The 26,009-nt window shown below is 40.7% G+C and overlaps 1 protein-coding gene across 1 annotated transcript in view; it reads left to right on the top strand.

The window, feature by feature from the left end:
- The first annotated feature begins 19,177 nt into the window (after window positions 1-19,177).
- The window catches only part of FAF2 (Fas associated factor family member 2), a 65,626-nt gene continuing 58,794 nt past the window's right edge, over window positions 19,178-26,009 (top strand). The window contains exon 1 of the mRNA XM_077757271.1: window positions 19,178-19,285. Within this exon, the coding sequence (XP_077613397.1) occupies window positions 19,223-19,285 (63 nt within the window). The 5' untranslated portion in view covers window positions 19,178-19,222. The remainder of the gene's footprint in view (window positions 19,286-26,009) is intronic.

Genomic DNA, 26,009 nt, shown 5'->3' with positions numbered 1-26,009 from the left:
AGTGGCCGGGGTATGAACAGCTTAGACCGCCAGAGCTTGTGCGGCCCGACTGGGCCCCAGCTTGGAGGCTTGGCCCCTTGAATGTCCCTTCGTATGAACTGGTCCGAGAAAGACCTAATTTATCCACCGCAGGGAGGCAACCCTGGCTTGGGGAGCACCGAGGGGGGGTAGTGGCTGCGCAGACCTTGCTCCTGAGTCATTCTGCGAAGTTCTTCACCTAAGCTGGGCAGATATTGTGAATGCTATTATTCTGAGCCTCAGCCTCTATAAGAGGAGGAAAAGGAGGTTTGGAGAAGTGGACACTACGTCCCACCGTCCCCTGCAAGTCCAGGGCATTCCCCACTAAGCCTGGTTGCTAAAGTATACTTCTTACGCATTTCTCTTCATTTAAGGCGGCCTCTGCTCAGACTGCCAGAGTTTGGATAACCTGATGGGGCCTCTACTTTAGAGGCTGGGTCCCTTAAACGTCCCTTATGTATGAAACTGCCCAAGAGCGGCAGACCTAATTTATCCAGGCTCCCTGCCACTCTTCCACCCAGCCACCCTCAGTAAAAGTTTCTGCCTCCTCCCTGCCAGCACTTGGCCAAGCACCAGGGCACCAAAATGTGGCAGAAAAAGATAGCGTTGACCAAGGAGAAATTACAGTCTATGAGACCAATAGATGATAAATGTCCCATCACAGCATCATCTGTGAGGTGCTCTCACAATGAAGCATTAAACATGTGAATACATTTAAAACTGTCCCTGGGAGACCCAGAGAGCCACCATCAGATTTGGACGTTGGGATTTTTCTCTTTCTGATTTGACACTTGAAAGAGAGTGGACTGGAATGGAAGAGAGAAAGAAAAGATGCGCCCTAAACTGTGAGTAGTGGTTCCCTTATGGGGTGGGGGGTAGAAGCACAGCTGAGGTGAAGGGGAATTTCTCTCCTGCTCAGTCATACTTCGATGTAGGTCTCAATCTTATAATGAGAATATAGTTATTTATAAGGAGTGTAAAAAAGAAAAACACTAAAGACCCATCACAACCTGATCCAAGCACACTCCCCCACCATCACCATATGTCTCTTGTTCCCCCAACCCCAGGCTCAGGTGCTGTGAAGACCTAGAAAGTTTGCTAGCTTAACAAACCAGCCATAAATGTCCACTCCAGGTTTTGTGGAGAGAGAAGGACTATGAACACTGTGTCCACTGTGACCTCCGTAGGCTATTCTTATTTGATTCCTATAATGTTGGCAACACTACGTAGCATTTTCATGTGCAAAATCCACTGTGGAAGCCCTTCCCAACTACTTCCTTCTTGAGCTCTCCTAATTTAGCTGTCAGCAGCATTTAGTTCCACGCTTAGGTATACAAGTTACTGGTCTAGATTATTCTGCAACTGTGCTTGCCCCTATACATTACTCTTACTTTTTTACATTAATATTAAAAATCATTACTTTTTAAGACTTTTTTCCCTTTCCTTTTAAAAAAAAAAAGTTTATGTATTTTGAGAGGGAGGGGAAGGGGGAGAGAGAGAGAGGAGGAGAGAATCCCAAGCAGGCTCCGAGCCTCGGGGCTCAATCCCATGAATTGTGAGATCATGACCTGAGCTGAAATCAGACGCTTAAACTACTGAGACAACCAGGCATCCCAAAAATCATTATTAAAGTTATACTCTGAACCATGTAGCATTTCTATATGCTGGAGATTCCCAGTACCTTGATGCCTCCATGCACATCTTTATAGACCTTTAAAGACAGCCCTACTTTTCTAATTCTCCACTTGTTTGTGAAACTCAATAAAGCTCAAAAGACATCAGTGAAGTTGAGTAAACATATGAGGTGATCTCACAGAATCAAATTTCAATTTATGAAGTCTAAAGTGGAGAAATTTTAAAAACTTTTTTAAGAGAAATTCTCAAGCCAACATAAGAAGAGATCAAGAATCACATCCTCTGCTGACTGAGCCAGCCAGCTACCCCCATTTTAATTTTTTGAGGAACTGCCATTCTGATTCCCATAGCAGTTGCAGCATTTTACATTCCCACTAATAATTTCTTTTTTAGTATATGTGCTGCCGAAGCGAGCACAATTCCCACTAATAATTTCTTTTTTGTTTTGTTTGGATTGGTTGATTTGACTCTCAAAGCTTTTTTTTTTTCCACTTTTTCCAACTTTTTATTTTGACATAGTTTCAGACTTACATAAAGTTGCAAATAATTCCTATGTGCCTCTTTCATCAAGATTCTCCAAATAAAATTTGTAAAAAAAAAAAAATACAACTTAAAATATCACCCAAAATGCTTGCGTTAAAACTCAAAAGAATGCTTATGCAAAAAAAAAAAAAGATTCCCCAAATAATAACATTTCATCACATTGCCTTTATCCTTTTTCCTTCCCCATACAATTGGAGAGTAAATTGCAGACCCAATGCCCCTTTATTCCTAAATATTTCATTGTTTTCCTAAAAATAAGGACATTTATTTACGTAACCACTTTATAATTATAAAAGTTTAGATATTAATATTGATATAATACCATTATCTAACTGACATAACTTAGATTTCACCAAAATGCCTCGATAATAGAGGAAAAGGAAATCCAAGATTATGCATTGCATTGTTATCTGTTTTGATCTATTTTAATCTGAAGCAGTTCTTCTCTTTGTCTTTCATGACATTGATGTCTTGAAGATTACTAGCCAGTTATTTTGTCCTTCAACTTGAGCTGTCTTATGTTTCTTCATGGTTAAATTCAATGTCAGCATTTTTGGCAGGGTTAGCGTGGGTGTGATGCTGACTTCTCAGCGCATCATATCAGGAAGTATATTATGTCAATTGTCCAGATACTAGTGATATTAACATTGATCATTTGGTTAAGGTGGTGTCAGTCAGGTTTCTCCACTGCAAAACTATTTTTCCTTTTATAATTAATAAGTATCCTGTGGATAGGTATATTAAAACTATGTAAATTTTGGGATGCCTGGGTGGCTCAGTCAGTTGAGCGCCCAACTTTGGCTCAGGTCATGATCTCACTGTCCATGGCTTTGAGCCCCACGTTGGGCTCTGTGCAGACAGCTTAGAGCCTGGAGTCCGCTTCTAATTCTGTGTCTCCCTCTCTCTCTGCCCCTCCCCCCTTGCACTCTGTCTCTCTTAAAAATAAACACTAAAAAATATTTTTTAAAAAGGACTATGTAAATTTTACGTCACTCCTCAAACTTTCACCTATTCATTCATTATAGCGTCTATTTATTTTTGCATGATTCAGGTATTATGATAGTTGACAAATGGTAATTTTCTAGCAGTATTCTTCCTTATGCATTTATTAGTTGGCTTTTTACTACAAAGAAAATGTTTGTTTCAGTCTACATGGGTTCACAGTCTCTTATTTTATCCCATGGGCTGTGATACTTTGCTATCATTATTTCTTTTAGTGCTCAAATGCTCCAAGATTGGATCCGTGAGAGCCCCTTCAAGCTGACTCCTGGTTTTTATTTCCTCATCATCTCTGAGTGCTGTCTTACTTTCTGGCACAACAAAATGTTCCAGGCTTAAGAATAAGCCATTACTAGGGGCACCTGGGTGGCTCAGTCGGTTGGGTGTCTGTCCTCATCTCTGGTCATGATCTCGCTCACGGGTTCGAGCCCCACATCGGGCTCTGTGCTGGCAGCTCAGAGCCTGGAGCCTGCTTCAGATTCTGTGTCTCCTTCTCTCTCTACCCCTCCCCTGCTCACACTCTGTCTCTCTCTCAAAATAAATAAACGTTAAAAAAAGAAATTAAGGGAAAAAAAGAATAAGCCATTTCTAGGGATGTCTGGATGGCTTAGTTGGTTAAGCAGCTGACTCTTGATTTTAGCTTAGGTCATGATCTCACAGTTCATGAGTTCAAGCCTCACATAGGGCTCCACACTGAAATTACGGAGCGGGCTTGGGATTCTCTCTCTCCTTCTCTCTCTCTGCCTCTCCCACAATACCTCTCTCTCTCAGAATAAATAAATAAACTTAAAAAATATTTATTAAAAAAAGAAGACTCCTGGTACCCTTGAGTGGAAAATGAAAAGCCAAGGTCCGTGTGCCAGGTGTGATCAGTATAATGGCTGCAGTTTCTTCTCCTCCTCCATCTTCATCTTTAACTTCATTTTTACAAAACCACAGAACTATTATAACATCAAAAAAGTTTCCCCCCAAATTCCTCAATGTCAGCTTTTTGCTAGTGAGTATTCAAATTTCCCCAATTGTCCCATAAGTATCTTTTTGAGTTTACTCACTTAGGATCCAAACAAGGTCAACACATTGCAAATATGTATAGCACATGTACAAATGTGGAGGTGATAACAAAGTACAATAATGAAATTTTAATTGTAATAATACAGTAAATGCCACTGTGCCCATCCCCCAGCCTCAGTAGGTATCAGTATTTGGCCAAACTTGTTTCATCCACACCCCTTTCACTGCCCTTGTGCTTTAATTCTTTTAAAGCAAATTTCACATGTTTTTTTTATCAATCCATCCATAAGTACTTCTCTAAAAGAGAAGGAATTCTTTTCTCTCTTTCAATAGAACTACAATAATTATCACAGCTTAAAAAAATTCAACAATATCAATACCAGCAAATATCCAGTCAGTATTCAAATTTTCATGATTGTCTTATAAATTTTTTGGAGTTGGCTTGTTAGAATCAGGATCCAAACAACATCTCCACATTGCATTTATTTATGCTTAGGTCTGTTTGAAAAATCGATTTTGTGAGGTCAAATTTATAATCAATAAAGTGCACCCATGTAAGTGTAAAATTCCCTGAGTTTTGACAGATATGTATACCTGTGTAACTACCAGCACACTCCAGATATGAAACATAGCCATTACCCTGTGAGATCATGACCTGAGCCAAAGTTGGACACTCAACCGACTGAGCCACCCAGGCGCCCCTAGGTTACTTTTTGTTAATTCATCCATCTAGTATGTTTCAATGTTTCACTGCTGTGCAGAATTCTGTAATATGAATGTAACATAAATTGTGTATCTTTTCACCTGTTGATGGACATTAGAATTGTTTGTAAGTTTTTGCTATGATGCCTAAAGAAGCTATGAAAGTTCATGTTCAGTCTTTGTGAGGACAAATCTCCAGTTCTTTTGGGTAAACATCTAGGAATGGAATTGCTGGGTTGTGTGAAAAGTTTATGTTTAACTTTATGAGGAACAACCAAACTGTTTTCCAAAGTGGTTGTACCATTTTATGTTATTGAACTGTTTTTTTTTTTTAATGTTTATTTATTTTTGAGAACAAGAGAGAGCGTTGGGGGAGTGGGGGAGCCAGAAAGAGACAGGGAGACACAGACTCCAAAGCAGGCTCCAGCTCTGAGCTGTCCGCACAGAGCCTGATGAAGGGCTCGAACGCATAAACTGTGGTATCATGACCTGAGCTGAACTGACTGAGCCATTTGAAGCTTGAACGAGTGGACATCATATAGAAAAAAATGAACCTCCATCCTTATTTCACATTGCACATGTAAATTATCTTGAAACGGATCATAGACACAAAGATAAATGCTAAAACTATCAAACTGTAGGTGCATCTCACAAACTTTGACATATTGCATTTTATGTTTACTTTTTTATAAAAATTTTTAATATTTATTTAGTTTTGAAAGAGAGAGAGACACAGAGTGTGAGTGGGGGAGGGTGAGAGAGAGAGGGAGACACAGAATCCGAAGACAGGCTCCAGGTTCTGAGCTGTCGCACAGAGCCTGACGTGGGGCTCGAACCCACAAACCGTGAGATCATGACCTGAGCCGAAGTCAGATGCTCAACCAACTGAGCCACCCAGGAGCCCTGATATATTGCATTTTAATTTTAATTAAGTGAAAAGAAGTTTTAATTTCCATCATGAATTTTTCTTTGACTTAGTCATTTAGAAGTGTGTGAATTTACAAATATTTGAGAGCTTTACAGTGAATACATTGTACATGATTTTAATAATTTGAAATTTTATGAGGCTTATTTTATGACCCAGCATAGAGTCTGTCACTTGCTCTTGAAAAAAATATGTATTCTGCAGTTTGGGGGTGCAGTATTTTATATTATTTAAGTCAAGGTGGTGGGTAGTGTTTGTCTTCTATATCCCTACTGATTTACTTTATAGTTGTTCAATTGATTGCTCAGAGAGAAGTAATTGCCAACAGTAATAGTGGATTTGTCTTTTCCTCCTTTCAGTTCTAGTAATTTTTGCCTCCTCAGTATTTTGAGGCTGTTATTAGGTACATATACAATTTGGACTGTAAGATCTCCTCATGAATTTAATCCTTTACCATGATGATAAGGTCTTTTTCGTTGTTGGTAATACTCCTTATTCTGAAATCTGTGTGGTCTGATATTAATATAGCCATTCCACCTTGCTTATGATCAGTGTTGGCATGATATTTTCCCCACCCATTAAATGTGACTTTATATTTAAAGTGATTTTCCCTTTCTGGCTCGATGAAGCCTCCCCCAACTATGTTTTGGCACTCCACTCTAGATCTGGTTGAGTTTTTCCAACTTTATCCTCACTTCTCCTGGGAAGCAGGGGCCACCAGAGTTGTCTGGTCACCCGGGAGAGGGAAAGAGGAAGGTGGAGACCCGTGAATTAGTACGAACCTGTGGAGCATCTGCGGAGACGAGGCAGAGGTGGAGGGACTAGGTGAACGTGGGTTTACTGGTTTAAATAGCTTGTCCTGCAAAGGCACCTCGGAGGCCACAGTCTCCCATGCACTCACAGTCAGGCCTAACAATTGGAAAATAAGCCTGACCCTAAATCCGGAAACAAAGGCTGTGTTCAGTACCCAGGGGCAATAGGCCAACTTGGCTGGCTAGCTGCCAGAGAGTAGTAGTTCACCTCTTTGGGTAAACCCTTAGCAGAAATGTGGGTTGATGTTATCTGACTTAGATCTTGGAATTAAGTTTTGAAATAGGACACCCTCATTCTTTTATTTTCCAATTACGTACTTAGTGCCCTGTAAATTGGGCCCAAGCTGCCAGGCTTCAAATCAGTGTAAGGAGGCGCCTGGGTGGCTCAGTTGAGCGTCCAACGCTTGATTTCCTGAGTTCCAGGTTTCCTGAGTTTCCCTGTCATGATGTTGAGGTTTCCTGAGTTCAAGCCCCATGTAGGGTCCTGTGCTAGCAGCACAGAGCCTGTTTGGGAGTCTCTTTTGCTGCTCCTCCCCCACTTGTGCTGTTTCGGTCTCTCTCAAAATAAATAAAAAATTTTTTAAAAATTTAAGAAAAAATAGGTGTGAGGAAAAAAATCCAAAGCTCTCAAATTATGGCAGGAACATGGGCAAATGTGGGAAGTATATGGGGGGAGGGGTTCCATTATTATTCTCTAAATTTAAATTTTCATATAACACAAAGGAAACGTTTAGATAAAATGTCACTCAAGGGGACGCACCTGGGTGGCTCAGTCTGTTGGGCGGTTGGGCATCAGACTTTGGCTCAGGTCATGATCGCATGGTTCATAAATTTCAGCCCCACACTGAGCTGTGCACTGTCAGCTTAGGGCCTGATTGGGATTCTGTCTCCCTCCCTCTCTCCTCCTCCTGCCCTTAAATAAGTAAATAAACTTTTTAGAAATAAAAAGTCATAGGAACCTGGGCGGCTCAGTTGGTTAACTGTCTTATGCAGGTTATGATCTCTTTTTTGCACTGGTAGCGGAGTCTGCTTGGGATTCTCTGTCTCCTCTCTCTCTGCCACTCCCCCACTCATCCTTACTCTCTTTCTCTCTCAAACATAAAGACACTTTAAAAAAAAATGTTACTCAAAGGGCGCCTGGCTGGCTCAGTGGGTGGAGCATGGGACTGTTAATTTCCTAGTTGTGAGTTCCAGCTGCATATTGGGTGTGGAGATTACTTAAAAGTTAATTCTTTAAAAAAAAAAAAAGTCAATCAAGGGCACCTGGGTGACTCAGTCAGTTGAGCATCTGACTTCAGCTCAGGTCACGATCTCACAATTGGTTGGAGCCCCGTCAGGCTCTGTGCTGACAGCTCACAGCCTGGCTCCTGCTTCAGATTCTGTGTCTCCCTCTCTCTCTGCTCCATCCCCACTCATGCTCTGTCTCTCTCTCTCAAAAATATATAAACATTAAAAAATGTTTTAAGTCCATCAATATTAATAAGGTTCAGAATCAATCCCCCCAAACAATCCCATAAACTGAAAAAAAAAATTTAATGAAATAAAATAATTTTTTTGTTGTGGAACCCAGGTGGCTCAGTCCAACCCATTCTTGCTTTCAGCTCAAATCATAATCTCATGGTTCATTAGTTCAAGCCCTGATTTGGGCTCTGAGCTGACAACATGAAGCCTGATTAAGATTCACTCTTTCCCTCTCCCTTTGCCCCTCCCATGCTCTCTCTCTTTCAAAAAACAATTTTTTTTCTTGTTGAAAGCATGTAATTGAGTCTTGCTTTATTTATCACATCTGATGTTCTCTGCCTTTTAATTAGAGTGTTTAAACATTTACACTCAATTATCAATCAGACTGGGTTTAAATCTACTCCCTTACTATTGATTTTCTCTCTTCCCTCCTGCTTTCTGTTCTTTGCTTCCTTTAAAAAAAATTTTTTTAATGTTTTACTTATTTTTGGGAGAGATAGAGACAGCATGAGCAGGGGAGGGTCAGAGAGAGAGGGAGACACAGAATCTGAAGACAGGCTCCAGGCTCTGAGCTGGCTGTCAGCACAGAGCCTGACGTGGGGCTCGAACCCACGAACCATGAGATCATGACCTGAGCTGAAGTCGGATGCTTAACTGACAGAGCCACCCAGGTGCCCCTTTTGCTTCCTTTTTATCATCTGAATATTTTTTAGGATTAGATTTTACCTCCACTATTGGCTTATTAGCTATGCTTCTTTGTGGCTTTTTGTTGTTGTTGCTTGCTCATTTGTTTGTTTGTGATTGTTCTAGGATGTCCAGCTAAAGCATCTGGCTGTGCTGGGACTCTCTCCTAATATCTGAGCACTAAGTGGACATATTCTTCTCTAAGATCTGTAACTGCCTTTCTTATTCTCCTGACTTTCAGCTTCTTTATTGCCCCAAAATATAGCCCCACTTCAACTGAGGTTGATTTTCACTCCCCCCAACCCAGGGACCATATGGCAATATCCAGAAATCTCTTATTGTCCAACTTGCAGAGGTGCTACTAACATTATGGGTAGAAGCCAGAGATGTGCTAGACGTCTTACGATACACAGAACAGCCCTTCACAAAAATAAAATGATCCAACTTAAAATGTCAGTAATGCACAAGGAGAAACCCTGATTTAGAGGCTTGATCAGATTGCCCATGAATTTTTTTGCAAGGCTATTTCATATATAATGTTGGGAAATTCACTTGCATCATGTCATGTCTAGTTGCCTCTTTAGTGGCATTAAAATTGTTCAGCAGGGGCACATAGGTGGCTCAGTTGGTTAAGCATCCAACTTCCACTCAGGTCATGATCTCACAGTATGTGGGTTTGAGCCCCTTGTCAGGCTCTGTGCTGACATCTAGCTCAAACCCTGGAGACTGTCTTCAGATTCTGTATCCCCTCTCTCTGACCCTCCCCTGCTCACGCTGTCTCTCTCTCTCAAAAATAAATAAAAACATTTAAAAAATAATAAAATAAAAATAAAATAAAATAGATCAGCTGATTGAGGTGTTGTCAGCCCAATCCATCAATAATAAAGTTCCCGATCAGCCTCTGACCTCAAGTTTTAGCAGCCTTTGTGATCTTCATCTAAGTCAGTTATTTTATTTGAGGTTTAGAAATTGTAGTGAACCTATTTCTCTCAATATCTCTGTATTAGCTGGAAATTTTTTTATTAACTTTTTATTCTAACTCTAATTTAGTTAACATATAGCATTATATTAGTTCCATGTGTATAATATAGTGATTCAACAATTTTATACATCACCCAGTGCTCATTGCGACAAGTGCACTTTTTAATCCTGATCATCTATTTCACTCATCCCCCTGCCCACCTCCCCTCTGGTAACTCTCAGTTTGTTCTCTATCGTTAAGAGTCTATTTCTTGGCTTCTCTCTCCTCTCTTTTGTTCCCTTTGCTCATTTGTTTTGTTTCTTAAATTCCACATATGAATGAAATTATGTGGTATCTTTGACTGACTTATTTTGCTTAGCATTACACTGTCTAGATGCATCTATATCATTGCAGATGACAAGATTTCACTCTGTTTTGTGGCTGAGAAATATTCCATTTTATGGCTGAGTATGTGTGTGTATATATACATATGTATATATATATATGTATACATATGCCACATCTTCTTTATCCATTCATCTGTTGATGGACACCTGGGCTGCTTCCATAATTTGGCTATTATAAATAATGCTGCTATAAACATAGGGGTTCATGCATCACTTTGAATTAGTGTTTTTGTATTTTTTGGGTAGATACCCAGTGGTGCGATTACTGGATTTACATATGTGAAGTTTATTGCATGTGAATTTTACCTAAAGATATCTACTTAAAAAGTATAATGCCTACGATAAATTAAAACACATTGAATATGTATAAATATAGGAGTTCATTATGATTCAAAAAAACCCCAAACAACCAACAATGGCAGCAATTGGATTGGAGGATAGTTTTATTTTTAACTTTTTGAGGAAACTGCATACTGTTTTCCAAAGTGGCTGCACCAGATTGCATTCCCACCAACAGTGCAAGAGAGTTCTTTTTTCTCCACATTCCCACCAACCCTTGCGTTTCTTGTTTTTGTTTTGTTTTTAAATTTTAGCCATTATGACAGGTGTAAGATGATATCTCATTGTCATTAGCTGGAAATTTTTAAAGAACTCTCACTCATTATCAGTTTGATTACCCAGAGGTAGAGTTCATAGAGAACAAGTAAATGCTTCATTACTTCTCTTAATTTCCAGCTTTCAGAAAAAAGTGAGTGAGTTGATATGCTATCTCCAAAAGGGGTTAATGAGCTATTTGTTTGTGGGTTGCTGTTGTTGTTGGGCTGGGTTATGTTTTGTTTTGTTTTGTTTTGTTTGATATCATAATCAACTCCTGTATTTATACATATTCAGCGTGTTTCAATTTATTGTGGGCATTATACTTTTTATTTTTTTTAAATTTTTAATGTTTCATTTATTTCTGAGAGAGACAGACAGAGAGACAGAGAGACAGCGTGAGCAGGGGAGAGTCAGAGAGAGAGGGAGACACAGAATCTGAAACAGGCTCCAGGCTCTGAGCTAGCTGTCAGCACAGAGCCCGACATGGGGCCCAAACCCACAAACCTGAGATCATGACCTGAGCTAAAGTCTGACACTCAACTGACTGAGCCACCCAGGCGCCCCAGCATTATACTTTTTAAGTAGATACCTTTATTTAGGTATTAATGACATGCAATAACTTCACATATGTAAAGTTTCTAAGCTGATAAATTTTGACATGTGTGTACACTTAAGGAACCCTCAACACAATAAAGGTAATAAACATATCCAATACTTGGACTTTTTGATGCTTAAATTTTCCCATCTTTGGGTCCTTGGAATAATTTGATACCTTCTTTGCTTTTTGGTACAGCAAGGTGTTCCTGGCTCATTCTGTACATTTCCTGTCCCAGACTTGAATCTCTGAGCTAGCTGTCAGCACAGAGCCTGACGCAGGGCTAGAACCCATGAACTGTGAAATCATAACTTGAGCTGAAGTTGGACGCTTAACCAACTGAGCCACCCAGGAGCCCCATGAATCAGTCATTTCCTCAAAGGGTTCTACAACCTTCTAGTGGGAAATGATAGGTAGAAACCATTGTCTGTGCCCTTCAGTAGTTAAGTACTTCTTATAGACCTCTTTAGTCTCCAGAACTAGGAAATACATTTTCTTTTTGAAAGAAAAAATTGCATTGTGTTCTTACTAATATTCACTTTTTTAAGATTTTATTTATTTATTTTAATTTTTTTTTTGAGAGAGAGAGAGGGAGGGAGAAAGGCAGAAGGAAAGAAAGAAAGAGAATCTTAAACAGGCTCCACATTCAGCACGGAGCTCAATGTGGGACTCATTCCCACAATCTTGGGATCATGACCTGAGCTGAAATCAAGAGCTGGATGCTCAACCAACTGAGCTACCCAGGTGCCCCTAAAGATTTTATTTTTTATTTTTTTAAGTTTATTTATTTTGAGAAAGAGAGAGTACAGGGGAGAGGGGTAGAGAGAGAGAGAGAGAGAGAGAGAGAATCCCAAGCGGGCTCTGCACTGTTAGCACAGAGCCCATTGTGGGGCTTCAAACTCATGAACCATGAGATTGTGACCTGAGCCAAAATCAAGAGTTGGATGCTTAACCAACTGAGCCATCCAGGTACTCCTGAAAATTTTACTTGTAGGTAAGCTCTGCACCAAATGTGCTCAAACCTGAGATCGAGTGTCACACACTCTACTGACTGAGCCACCCAGGTGCCCCAAATAATATTTCTAATTCAAACTTAATATTACATTTTCTCTTAATCTATTTTGAGGTATTTTCCCTTTCACTGAAAAATCTTAGTTCTAATGCATAACATACTCTTTCACTCTACTTACATATATATATAATTTTAAAGTAATAACATCAATATTATTACTGAGGGGTGCCTGGCTATCTCATTTGCTAGAGCATGCAATTCTTGACCTCAGGGTTGTGAGTTTCAAGCCTCATGTTGGGTGTCGAGAATACTTAAAAAAATAAAATCTTAAAAAATATGTTATTATCGATGCTATAATTACTGAGTATCTTACTGAGTATCTTAGTAATTATAGCATCAATAATAATATATTTCTTAAGATTTTTTCACTATTCTTTCTGTTCTTAGAACAAAACCTATTGGGAATATATAGGCAAATTACTGTGTTTTAAATTCACTTCAAATTATTATTTTCTCTGTAGTTGAGCCACTGACTTGATATAAAGTCTCATAGCCCAGGTTCCATAGAAAACATGGCCTCCCTGAATCAAAAGCTTTACTTGTTTGTACTTCACCAGGGAGTGCAACCCAGGGAATAAGGGAGTGGGACAGGGAAAGAGGGAGGCCAAATACAAGGGTCTGGCTGCTGCTTGGTAGCAAGTGTGCTGCTCCATCCATTGGGTCTGTCCTCAGAGAAAGTGTATGAAGGATTGCATCTCAGATAGCTCATCATGGGTTCAGGAAATGGGCTTTTATTTCGTAGATCCCATATCCTATTTGTCAGTGTTTTGCCCCATCTCCCTGCACTTCTGATTTTTGCATGTATGGGCATTGTGCTGGCCTGTGGTGTTTCATGCTTCAGTGGCAATAGGCAGGCTTTGGATGGGAGGCAGAACGCCTGTGGTGCATGTGTGAGGTGAGGCACTGTGGGTTAGTGTCTGATGAAGATGGTCACCAGGGTGTTGGCTAGACAGAATCCACATAGAGTTGTTCACCACAGAAGTGGCTGAAGAGAAACAAAAGGCCCAGGGCCTTGGAGACAGATGATCTGAGGTAAAACCTAAGAGGTTTGATACAATAACCCTCCTTGTATTGCTCAGTGCTGCTCATTCCCCTCCTTATGTCCAGTCTCGTGCTATAATATGGGTTCTCTGTCACTGTGGGGACAAAATGCCTTCACTCGTTCCAAGATGGTGCAAATTCAATCACTTACAAAAATCCCTCTAATGTAGTAGCCAGGCAGAATCTCTATAGAGAGTAAGTTAGGGAGATGAGCTACAGTTGTCTGAAGCTGCAGCTGGTCCCAAGCCTGTAAGTGATAATCATAGCATCTCTTTCCTCCATTACTCATTCTAGATTCCCTCACTCTTGGCTTAGACTTCAGTTGGCCCTATGGCTTGTCAGTGGACTAACCCAGACTTTCATTTCAGAAGGGTCTGAGCCTTTAGTTGCCTTTCCTTTGTCAAGTTTTCGTTGTTACAATTGCTTATTTTCTGTTATCGCTGAGTATGGAAGTACCAAGAGATGTTCTAGTGAATCCCCTGGACACTATACATAATCCTTCTGACTCCATGGTGTGTAACGGCAACACTGGCCCCTCATTGTAATCAGAGGCATTACCTCGCCAGTGTGGTAGCCCCACCATCTCCAGGTTCACAGCCATCAGGACCCCAAGATGTCCAGATGGTAACTGTAGCACCCACTCCAGTGGAACCAACACTCTGTCCTCTGGGAAACATGCTCCTCCTCTCTGAGTCAGAGCCTAAGATTGTGGGGACAATTTAAATGCATCTGGGTTATTTAAACCATCTGTAAATAGGTGTCCTGTTTTTCCTCCCTTTCCCATTCTGCCAACTGAGGTGTTGTTTGAACTCATTCACAGTTCACAAATCATGTAATTTTTTTATGGGCATGGGGCTTTAAAATGAGCCATAAAATATCTCTGCTTTAAAGGTCACCTGTTTCATCACTCTTTTCCCTCATCACCCAAAACTGATGTGGTCCTTTATCTTTTGATTTGAGATGCTCTAATTAAAGATCATCCCTCTATATCCTACAGGCAGTAGCTTAATTTCCCATTTTAGTTTCCATGGCTTTACTCTCGTAAGCCCCCTGACTCCCACCCCAGGCCCTGCTCTAAGGATCTAGCCTGGGCAAAATATTTACAGACCCTGTACTCTGTGCCCAGTACAGTTCATATCACTGAGGACTGAGTGGTGGCCCAAGCCAACTTGGCCTCTGTTATCCTCATGGCACACAGAGCTGGGAAATAAAAAAATAAACAGGTAAATAAGATAAGAGCACCTAGTGATAAGTGCTTTGAAGAAAATATAATATGTTTAGGTCTTCATTGAGGATATAGCAAACATATGCTGAAATCTAAATGTCAAAAAAGGGCCAGCCATGTAAGGACTCAAGAGAATGTTCTGGGGACGCCTGGGTGGCTCAGTGGGTTAAGCGTCTGACTTTGGCTCGGGTCATGATCTCGCTGTCTGTGAGTTCTAGCCCCACATCAGGCTCTGTGCTGACAGTTCAGAGCCTGGAGTCTGCTTCAGATTCTGAGTCTCTCCCTCTCTCTCTGCCCCTCCCCTGCTCACTCTCTCTTTCTCTCTCTCTCAAAAATAAATAAACATTAAAATGTTTTTTTAATTAAAAAAAAAAAAAAAAAAGAAGAAGAGTGTTCCAGGCAGAGGGCAAAGTCCCTGAGGTATAGATGAGAATAATGAAGTGGAGGTTTGAAAGTAATGAGTTCCCAGTAATGAGGTCAGAGAACCAGTAGGGGCCAGATTGCATAGAGCCTTGTAGGCCACATTAAAGAGTTTGGATTCCATTCCAAGGACAATGGGAAGCCAATAGCAGGTTTTAAGTTAGGGAATGTTAGGAACTGATTTAGTTTTTTAAGAAGATTCTCTGGCAGCTGTGATGAGACTGAGTTGGAGAAGGGTAAGAGTAAAACTAAGGAGACCAGTTAGTAGGCAACTACAGTGACCCAGGTGAGAGATGAGATGGCAGCCATAGGGCCTATGTTACTGATACAGTCTACTACCAACTACATACTTTTGGGTCTCTGTTACTTCCTACCTGATACTGCAGTTAATCTCCTGCTAGACTAGGAGATTCCTGATGTCAAGTCATCCCAAGAGCCAACAACTGTAAGACAGTAACAAATGCATATTGAATCAATCTATAGTACTAACATCTGCAAAGAACTTTAGCGATGACAAAGCCTTTTTTTCTCTCTTCCTTTTTTTTTTTTAAGTACGCTTCACACCCAAAGTGGAGTCCTAAGATCAAGACTGGAGCTGATATCAAGAGTCAGATGTTTAAGTGACCAAGCCACTGGGGCACCCTGACAAACCCTTTGCTTAATCCAGTATTTTGTCCCATCCTCTTGTCAAGTCTGCAAAGTAGATACGATTAGGTCATGGACTTTACATGTCCCCTTTGATTTAATCCTTGCCATGACCTGATGAGGTAAGGACTATTAGTTTAGAGCTAAGCGATAAGCAAACTGAGGTTTAGAGAGGTTAACTTGCCAAAGTCACACAGTCAATTAATGGTGGCATCAGTTTGTACTTGGGCCTCCCTGAAGAGCATGAGATGTACTTTGTGATTTATGTAAGCCAAAACTTTGCCTCCAAGCTTGATTTGTTTCATTAGCCCAAATACTCCTAGCAGAAGCCTGGGAGCAGGTTTTGTCTCATTAATTTGATGGGGCAGGAGGCCAAACAAACAAAAAACTGTAGCTGACATCTCAATGGTCTGCTTTACTCAACAATCAAGATGCTGTGTTCCTGATAGAAAATATCTTATGTTCCAGCCACTTAGAAATTGAAGGCTTGTTCGAGGATTTCCATGAGTTGGCGGGACAGATTTTGTCCTTTATCAGGAATAAAATGGTAAGGCATCAACAAAGCCCTATTACTAGAATTAGAGAAACAAATATATTCATTAAATTCTCTAAAATAGCTATCAGTTACAAATCCTAGTTATAGGCATAGAAATGGGCCTCAAAAACCTACCACACACACACACACACACACACACACACACATCCTTCCAGAGAGTGATGAAATTCATTTAACTTACCATTAAACTGTGTGTTCTTAGAGGGTGGCAGCCAAGTCCTGTTTATCATTGTAGCATCCAGTTTAGTCTGGCTCAGAATAAGCACTCAATAAATATTTGTCGAGTGAATTCCTAAAAATCTATAGATTAATATAATTAATAAATCTATTAAAAAGGTATTTAGAATATTCTAGAACTTCACTACCCAATACAGTAGTCACTATCTACATGTGGCAATTGAATACTTGAAAAGTGACTAGTCCAAATAGAGATGTGGGGTAAGTGTAAAATACACATCAGATTTTGAAGACTTAATACAAAAAAAAAAGAATATTTTGCATATACTGGCTTACATTATTACAAATAATTTCACTTGTGTTAAATGTAGCTAATAGAGTATTTAAATTTACACATGTGGCTCACATTATATTTTCATTGGACAGCACTGCTCTAACAGGCAGAATAAAGTTCGGGGGAAAAACGGTTCTTAAAGGAGAGGACAAGCCATTAATTAATTACACTTTCCATACTTTTCACCTTGAACTTATTAAAAAATCTTAGGTTTCTTCCAATTCCAACTTCTCCCATGGCAAACAGAGACCATCAGGATTCTATCTAGGTCAGAGGGGCAGACTGGTAGTTCATAGGCTGGAATGTGGCTTGCAATTATAGTTGACAGAGCAGTTTTCATAAAATCTGAGTAAGTTGTCACCATGTTAAAATGGGGAGATTTTGTATGCAGCTCCAAATTTGTAGGTGCTCTTTTAAAAATGAGCTCTAGGGGGACTGACAGGCTCCATCATGAGCATGTGACTCTAGATCTCACAGTTATAAGTTCAAGCCCCTAACTAGTTGGGTATAGAGCTTACTTAAAAAAATAAAATAAAGGTATTACCTATAAAAAGAAATGGGAAGTTCTAGAAGTACTGGCCTTACATGGAAGCCATTAACTACAGCTAAAAAGCAGAAACCACATTTGGACAGGGAATGGACTCTCCACCTTGCCATATTGTATTCCCTGCACTGAGGCAAATTCTTACTGGTAGAGTTAAAAAATTAAAAAAAAAGAAAAGTAGAACATCTCTTGTAACAATGTCTTAATTCAAAGAAAACAGAAAAGTAGATCAAGAAAAAAACATTTTTTTTTGAGGAAGTGAAGAACATTCAATAGTGTTTAATATAACTACAAAGTTTGTCTGTTGAAGGAATATATCTTAAATTAGAATCATGCAACAACTCTGGAGGATGTATGGTTTTGCAGTCCCTCATTTAGTCTGGCTGGATCCATCATTATAGGAGATGTTGAATATACCAGGTCTCCTTTGAGAGCTTCGAGTTGATGTAAAGTCACATCTGTCTGCTTCCACATTTACCCTAAAGGTGTAAGAAAAATTCCAAAGTATTATTGGGCAGTTTGTGTAGACCTGGTTAAGACCTGCATGATATAGGCTTGAAAGAAGTAGCTGGTGCCCTTCCATCCTTTAAAGTACTCCTCACAGAACTTCAGCTTCAAAGCACCTCCTGTCTTGTCTTGCCTGATCAATCCTGAGAAGTGGGTAGGGGTGGGGTTCCACAGATGGGGAGACAGCGTAACTTCCTAGGCACACAGATAGTGAGGAAATGCATACACCAGACCCAGACCCCTCTGCCTTCTGGTGACCATTTGTAGGGTAGACAGAGGAAAATAGCAGGAGAAGAAAAGTGGAAATGAACAAGAGAGGTCTAAAGAGAGATGGCAGTTTGAAGGTGCAAGGAAAGTGTAGAGGAAGTCAGACATTGAAGGATGGAAATAAGACAGTGGAAAGGGTGAGGGACCACTTCCAAGGAGAAGCAGCTGAGGCAGGATGTCAGCGGGTTTGGGAGAGCCTCATTCCACCAGTGGCAAAATGGAGCCCAGAGGAGGGGGGGCTTCCCCAAGGAGGTCCAGTGCTTTGCCAGGTGAGCCCTAGACCCTGAGCTCAAGTATCCCGATCCTACTCCAGGATCTTCCTTCTGTTCATCACAGGGAAGATGGGCCAGTGGCCTGAGGCAGGCAGAAGCAGAGTTGCCACCAGGTTGGCTGGAAAGCTCTGCCCAAGGCTGGTAGCGCCATTAAACGCCAAAGACCCAGGTAGCCAAGTCCAAACAATCCTAGCAAGAGACTTTGAAGCCACGATTTCTACGTGGCTGAGGCTTTTCCCAAATTCAGATCAAGGCAGCATCAGAAATACCCAACCACTATTCAGAGACTTTCGGAACCTCCCGAGAGATAGGAGCTTTTGGAAACGTAAAGGAAGCAATCAAACATCCAACAGCCGATACTTCAGAAAGGCACAATCTCCTAAAAAATATTCAGGAATACTGAAGACTGCGGGAATATGGTTTAGGAACCAGGCGAAATCGGCCAAGTGGCGTTCGGGATTTTCCGGAGCTTCTCGAGGAGCACTGGGTACTTCTCGGCTCTGCAATCTATTCAGGAGTCTTGGGTCTCCGTCGGGCAGGTCCATTCGCCGCCTAAATCGTAAGGGCGACTGGTACCGACGGTCCCTCGGCAATTTCCGGAAGTGTTCGGTATTGCCCGGAGAGTGGCGCCCTCTGACGGCAGGAACTGTCACCACCATCAGATGGAACATCAGCCGGTAACCTCAAGCTGCGCCAGCATGCGCAGACGCACTTGCGCGCCGGCGGCGGTTCAGAGCGGACGTGGTTGCCACTGAGGTCACTTCCGGCGGGTGACGGTGCGGACGGGTCAGAAGCGTAGAGGCGGCGGCAAAATGGCGGCGCCTGAGGAGCGGGATCTAACCCAGGAGCAGACAGAGAAGCTGCTGCAGTTTCAGGTAGCAGCGAGTACTCGGTGCAGCAAATGCCTCCACGGGCTGGGGAATGGGCCCCTAGAGGAGCCCAGAAACCTCCTCACATTGGGCCCGAGATTCTTCTCAGACCAGCGGCGGCCCCCTCCCCCCAGACTCCAACTGCCCTGCTGCTCCCGGCCCCCGAACCTCTGTCGGTCCCAGGCTTTCCAGCCAGGGCTGCGGCCCTCTCTTCTCCCTCAGTGGGTCAGCTTCCCTAGTTTCCCTTCGCGGCACCCGTCCTCAACTATCTTTCCCAGTCCGGCTACCCGTCGGACCCTCTCCGCCCATCGACTCTAGATCTACCGAGATGCTTAATCCCCACCGCGGAGTTGGCCTCGTTTCGGGTCTCTGGAAAACCTACCAGCATCCCATGCTATTTCTACAAATATTTATTGATGGCTTCTTGGGTACCTGGCCCTGTACTGGGCGCTCTGGTGGGGGAGGGGGCCGACGTGGCCCCCATGCCCTAAAGGTATGAGAGGACACCACGTAAGGAAAGAATGCAACATTTTAAGTGTCATCGGTGGGTTCTGACTTGGTTTATTACCCTGGGCTTAATCCTGGACTCCTGTTCTTGACTGTGCTTGAGGTGGGTGGTAACTTGCAGAAATCTGCCTCCTTTTAGTGGCTGTCCTGTGAAGAACTTTTGGCACTAAACACTTATCTCTGACCTGGAGAATCTGGTTGGAGACCACTAGGGCGGGTAACTTTGTCTCTTAATTACCATTATCATGGATATCAGTGTCCTTATTTCTAAAATACTTTTCTTAAAAATGTCTGTCCCCTAAGGATGTTGTGGAGATGAAATAAGTTTATGGATGTTTGAAGGGCTTTGTAAACTGAAGTGTTCCTACATGGCATTGCTACTATTAATCATTATTTAACTTAAGATAGAATTAAAGTTAGTGGTACACCTATTCCCTAATAGGAAATGGGTTAAACATTCATTGATTCAGCAATATTTACCAAAAGAACCTTAGTGTTCATGCACTGCTAGTTCGAAAGTCATTTATTGAGTACCCATGATATTGTAAGTACTTTGCTAAATACATAGATAGCATGCATGATCACATTTAACACAGCGACCCTGTGAGGTTCGTGCTGTTACAATCCCTGTATCACAGATGAGCAATGAGGTTTAAGAAGTAATACACTTAGGTTACACAGCCAGTTAGCGGTGGTGTCAGATTTAAAGCCAGATCCCTCTTTCCAAAACCTTTGTGATCTTGACTTGTATGCTGTAGCACCTGTGTAAGGATCAGTGTGCAGCTGAGAGTGGAATGCAAATACTTGGTATTAAACCTTTTTTTTTTTAACAAGTTACTACTTTTCTGTGATTTCTTTGATTAGATTTCACTATAATTTTGAGGTGGGTTTTCTTTAAATTGAGCAGTGGATTGGAAGGGTATAATAGAAAAATACTATTGTAGAAATAGTTGACATTTGATTGGAGGTTTGAGTAAAGAAATTGAGGACACGGCAGATTAGAATCAGAATCAATGAACATCAGACAACCAGCTTCCTCTTCCTAGTAGACCACTTATTTTCAGAGTTTTGTTTAATTTGGCAGACCATTTTACCCCTTCCAACTCTTCAGGGGTAAGCTCCCAGACTAATTATGGGGTGATTTGAGTTATATGTCATGATATACTTAGTCTGATACTGGGAACACGTGAATATGTGGTAGTATTTCTGAGGTTAAGTACATAGGTACCTCCATTTTGTTTTCATCAGACATTTAAATCAGTAAGAGGTGAGTAGTAGATTAAAGGTGTATTAAGATTGATTTATGAGGGGTCCCCAGCTGGCTCAGTCAGTAGAGCATGCAATTCCTTATCTCAGGGTCGTGAGTTCAAGTCCCATGTTGGGTGTAGAACTTACTTTAAAAAAAAAATTTTTTTTCTTTATGAAATTTGATTTACTAAGGCAAATGCATTTTGCATTTATGTGTTCCTTAAGCAGTTGCTGGATCAGGCTCATCATTCAGTTGCTATTAAATATGCTTTGAAACGTAACCAGGTTCAAGCATTATATTAGGTATTTAACACAACTTTTTTAAACCTCTTAACTCTGTAAGGAATTCATTCCTATTCATTTTGTAAATGAAGAAACAGGTTCTGAGAGATCAAATAACTCACACAAGTAGTAAGTAGTAGAAATTTAGAATTCCATACCCATGACTATCTTTCCTATAACCTGTTGGAGAAGCCATATAGACATACATACATGAACAGTGAGTATCCTGCAGTATATTAGTGCTCATAGTATAATATGGTATAAAGAAAGTGCTGTGGGAATTAAGGGAAGGTTAGGAGTATTGATGGACGTGGGAGGAGGAGAGGAGAGAGAAGGATGACTTAGTTAACCATTTATTGTATCTATTATGCCTTAGGCATGGTGTGAGATAGTTTTTAACTATTATGCTAATGTTTGTAAAGTGTCATAGATGATATGGCTGCTCCTAGTTGAGGAAACAGATCTATTGAAGTATTTGCTTAAGTTCATTAGTCTATTAAATAGTGGAGATGGAATTGGAATTAGAAATCTAATTGGTCTGGATCTGGACTTTTGCTAATTTTGAAGGAGGAATAGAATTTCAACAGGTGGTAGGCAGAAGGAGGCTCAAAGCTTAGGAAATGGCTCGAGCGAGCAATGCACGAAGATGGAATAGTGTGGAGTGTTGCTGTGATGGATTAGAAAATTGGAAGTGGAAAATCAGATTGGAAAGGTGAATTAGAGCCAGATTTGGAGGCCTTTCAAAGCTGCAGAATTAAATTTTAATCTGTATACATAGGGAGCCATCACAAGTTTTTTCAACTAGAGGGTGGCATAACTCTAGGCTTCAGGTTTGCTTCACTAATAGTAAGGAGCATGTGCTTGGCATGTCCATGGAAGTTAGGACAGAAAAGGTGGTACTGTTAGGAACTAGTTCTCAAAATGTTGCTTCATTTGATATATTGAAATTAGCAAAAGCAAAATATTTTAGAAATCTTAGGTTTCCTCTGTTTCACTTTTTTTTGGTGATATGTGTTTTAACTGAACTCCCTTGAGTATATTTATCGTGCTTTCTTAGGTTTTTTCTAGTTATCCTTTTCTCCTGTTTGTTTTGGAACCAATTGACTATGAATAACTAATGCACATATTTGTTTTCAGCTGTTGCAAATGGAAGAGACTAGGTTTTAAGAAGAGTTAATGCAGGGACACCTGGGTGGCTCAGTCGGTTAAGTGCTTCTTTGGCTCAGGTTATGAATTAATGGTTTGTGAGTTTGAGCCTGGTGTCGGACTCTGTGGTAACAGCTTGGAGCCTGGAGACTGCTTCAGATTCTGCTCATTCTCTCTCTCTCTCTTTCTCTTTCTCTCTCTCTCTAAAATAAAATAAACATTAAAATTTTTTTTTAAGAATTAATGCAGGTAATGGTAAGGTTACTTTATTTGAAGTCCATTTCCCTAAATTTCCAAATATAACAGACTCCCCTAGCGCCTTGGTTTACTGCTTCTAAGTTGCTGTTTGAACACCTGGCGAAAGGTGACCTGGACAGAGGGAAGGGACTAAAGGAGCTATATGCATGGCTAGTGGAAGAAGAAATGATCCCTTTCTGCTTTTGTACAGGAATAAAAAATTTCTGTCCTTTCAAATGAATATTAGGGCTTGATCTTTGTTTTTTTTTTAAATTATAAAAAGGTAAGCCTGAACTCTGGGCTTTAGAGTCAAGCTTATAATTCATTTAAAAATCTTTCTTGTTGGCTTCATCTGACTCCTTTTTTTAAATTTTTATTTTTTTAATGTTTTATTTATTTCTGAGAGATAGACAGCATGAGCAGGGGAGGGTCAGAGAGAGGGAGATACAGAATCTGAAACAGGCTCCAGGCTCTGAGCTAGCTGTCCGCACGGAGCCAGACGCGGGGCTCGAACCCACGAACCATGAGATCATGCCCTGAACCAAAGTCGGATGCCTAACCGACTGAGCCACCCAGGTGCCCCTGACTCTTTATTACCTAATAAAGAGTAATGAAAAAAATTTTTGCCAGGGAATTTCGTATTGTAGGAAAGCTATGAGCTTGGAAACTTGGGGCAAACCTGAATTAGCCTTTCAACTTAGCTTCTAATGAGTCCTGTGACCTAGGGCATGTTCCCACTTTTTTGAATCTTTCCTCATCTATAAAATGGGGATACTATTCCCTAATTCACATTGGTTTTTGTTTTTTACTTTTAAAAAATCTACCAAATAATGCATACTTTTTGCAAGTCAACAGTGTAAAATTGTTTAAAAGAGTGATTAAATCTCATCTTATTCCCAGTTGTGTCTTTGTATGCTTTTTTCTTCTCCATATACAGATATACATCCTTAATGTATAAGCTCACATGCTCTTCACTTGACTCTTAGCTGGAATAGATGGCTTCTGTTTCCTAAGATCTTCNCTCATCTTATTCCCAGTTTGTTGTGTCTTTGTATGCTTTTTTCTTCTCCATATACAGATATACATCCTTAATGTATAAGCTCACATGCTCTTCACTTGACTCTTAGTTGGAACAGATGGCTTCTGTTTCCTAAGATCTTCTCTGTAACATGTCCAAGTTATTTCTGCTTTTACCAGTTGAGTTGTACTCTTGACAATAGTCTGTTGTGTTTGCTTCCATACCCTTGTGTGCTGGTTATATTTGTCATAAAAATATACATAAACCAATAAAATATCAGTGCAAGAGTTTTTATCTGAGAACTTTATCTGAAAATTAAATGCTTTGGAAAAGGTTTATAGGGTCAAGGTGCTGAAAGATTGCTGTTCAGTGAGGTGTGGGCAAGATAGGTATAAAGATGACTCTGGGAAAAATCACTGAGATTTTGTGCACTTCCTGCTTGGCAAGTGCTTGCAGTTCTTGTAGTCCAAGAAATTAAATCCATGTCTATGGATATGGTTTATGCTAGAAAGACTCCCAAAGAATGCCTGTGGACCCATTTTCCTTTTTTTTAAACCTTTATTTTTGAGAGATAGAGACAGACCATGAGCATGGGAGGGGCAGAGAGTGACGGAGACAGACACAGAATCTGAAACAGATTCCAGGCTCTGAGCTAGCTGTCAGCACAGAGCCCGACGTGGGGCTCGAACCCTCAAACCGTGAGATCATGACCTGAGCCGAAGTCGGATGCTTAACCGGCTGAGCCACCCAGACGCCCCAGTGGACCCATTTCCTAAAGAAAAAGGTAGACTTTCATCAAAAGATTGCTGCATAATTTTGTGTGCTTTATGTTTTAAATGAAATTATGGAATATTTTTATTTCCCACTTTAAGTGACCTTAAAAAAAATTTTTTTAAGGTTTATTTTTTGAGAGAGTTAGAAACACAGAGCATGAGCGAGGGAGGGCCAGAGAGAGAGAGAGAAGGAGACACAGGATCTCAAGCAGGGTCCAGGCTCTGAGCTGTCAGCACAGAGATAGATGGGGGACTTGAACTTAGGAACCCGAGATCATGACCTGAGCCAAAGTTGGACACCTAACCGGCTGAGCCACCCAGGCGCCCCTTAAGTGACTTTTTAATTAATTGACTATTAAGTCCTATTCTCATTGGTTAAGCTTCTGCTGTCTTTATTTTAATAGAAGTAGGATCATATTATAATTATGAAAGTCAGCATAGCATAGTAAGTTGTCATGAAGACTGGCCATGAAGTAAGACAGTCTGAATTTGAATCCTGCTTCTCCAGTTATTAAGCTTTGTCATCTTGGACGAATTACTTAACCTTTCTGCCTTAATTTCTTCATCTGTGTCCTTACACTATAACCTACCTCATATGGGTTATTTCGGTAATTAAATGTTGTTATATCTAAAGCAAATATTAAGCACTTGAATGTTAAATGTTATTATAGTTATTACTTTGTGGTTTTTAAAACATTGAGGGACAGTCAGGTTGTTTTCATTTTTTGGTTTCATACTACTAATGCTACAGTGAATATCCTTGTACATAAACATTTATCCCATTGTTAATCAACTTTTATTTATGTAGCACCTCCTATGTGCTAGTATAGTTCTAGGCACAGGATACAAGAAAATATTAAATATAATTCCTACCCTTTTGAAGCACACATTCTAGTGGAGGAGACAGAGAAGAGTCAAAATAAATAAATGAAATATATACTGTGTTAGATGGTGATAAATGCTTTGGAAAGAAATAAATAGGGAATTTTGAGGAAAGTACTTAATTTCATTTTTTTAAGTTTATTTTGAGAGGGGGAGGACAGAGAAAGATGGAGAGAGTCCCAAGCAGGCTGTACGCTCCACACGATCTCACAGCTCTTAGATCAGCCTATATCAAGAGTACAATGCCTAACCAACTGAGCCACCCAGGCGCCCCGGGTTTTAATTTTAAATAGGATTATCAAGGGATGGCCTCACTGAAAATGTGTTAATTGTGTGAAAATCTGGAGGAAGTACTAAACAAATCATGTGGATACCTGGAGGAAGAGGATTCCAGGTAGAGGGGATAAGGCAGCAAGGGTCCTAAGGCATGACCCCTAGGGACCTTGTTCAGGAATGGCAAGGAGGCTAGTGTGGCTGAGAGAAGGAAGAAGAAAGTAGTGGGAGAAGGGTGCCTGGGTGGCTTGGTTGACCATCCGACTGTCGATTTTAGCTCAGGTCATGATCCCAGGCTCATGGCATTAGGCTCCATGCTGAGCATGGGGCCTGCTTGGGATAGTCTCTCTTCCTCTCCCCCCTC

This window comes from Crocuta crocuta, unplaced genomic scaffold (genome assembly GCF_008692635.1).
Source record: "Crocuta crocuta isolate KB4526 unplaced genomic scaffold, BGI_CrCroc_1.0 scaffold131, whole genome shotgun sequence".
Taxonomy (NCBI): Eukaryota; Metazoa; Chordata; class Mammalia; order Carnivora; family Hyaenidae; genus Crocuta; species Crocuta crocuta.
This window is presented reverse-complemented; position numbering and strand designations above follow the sequence as displayed.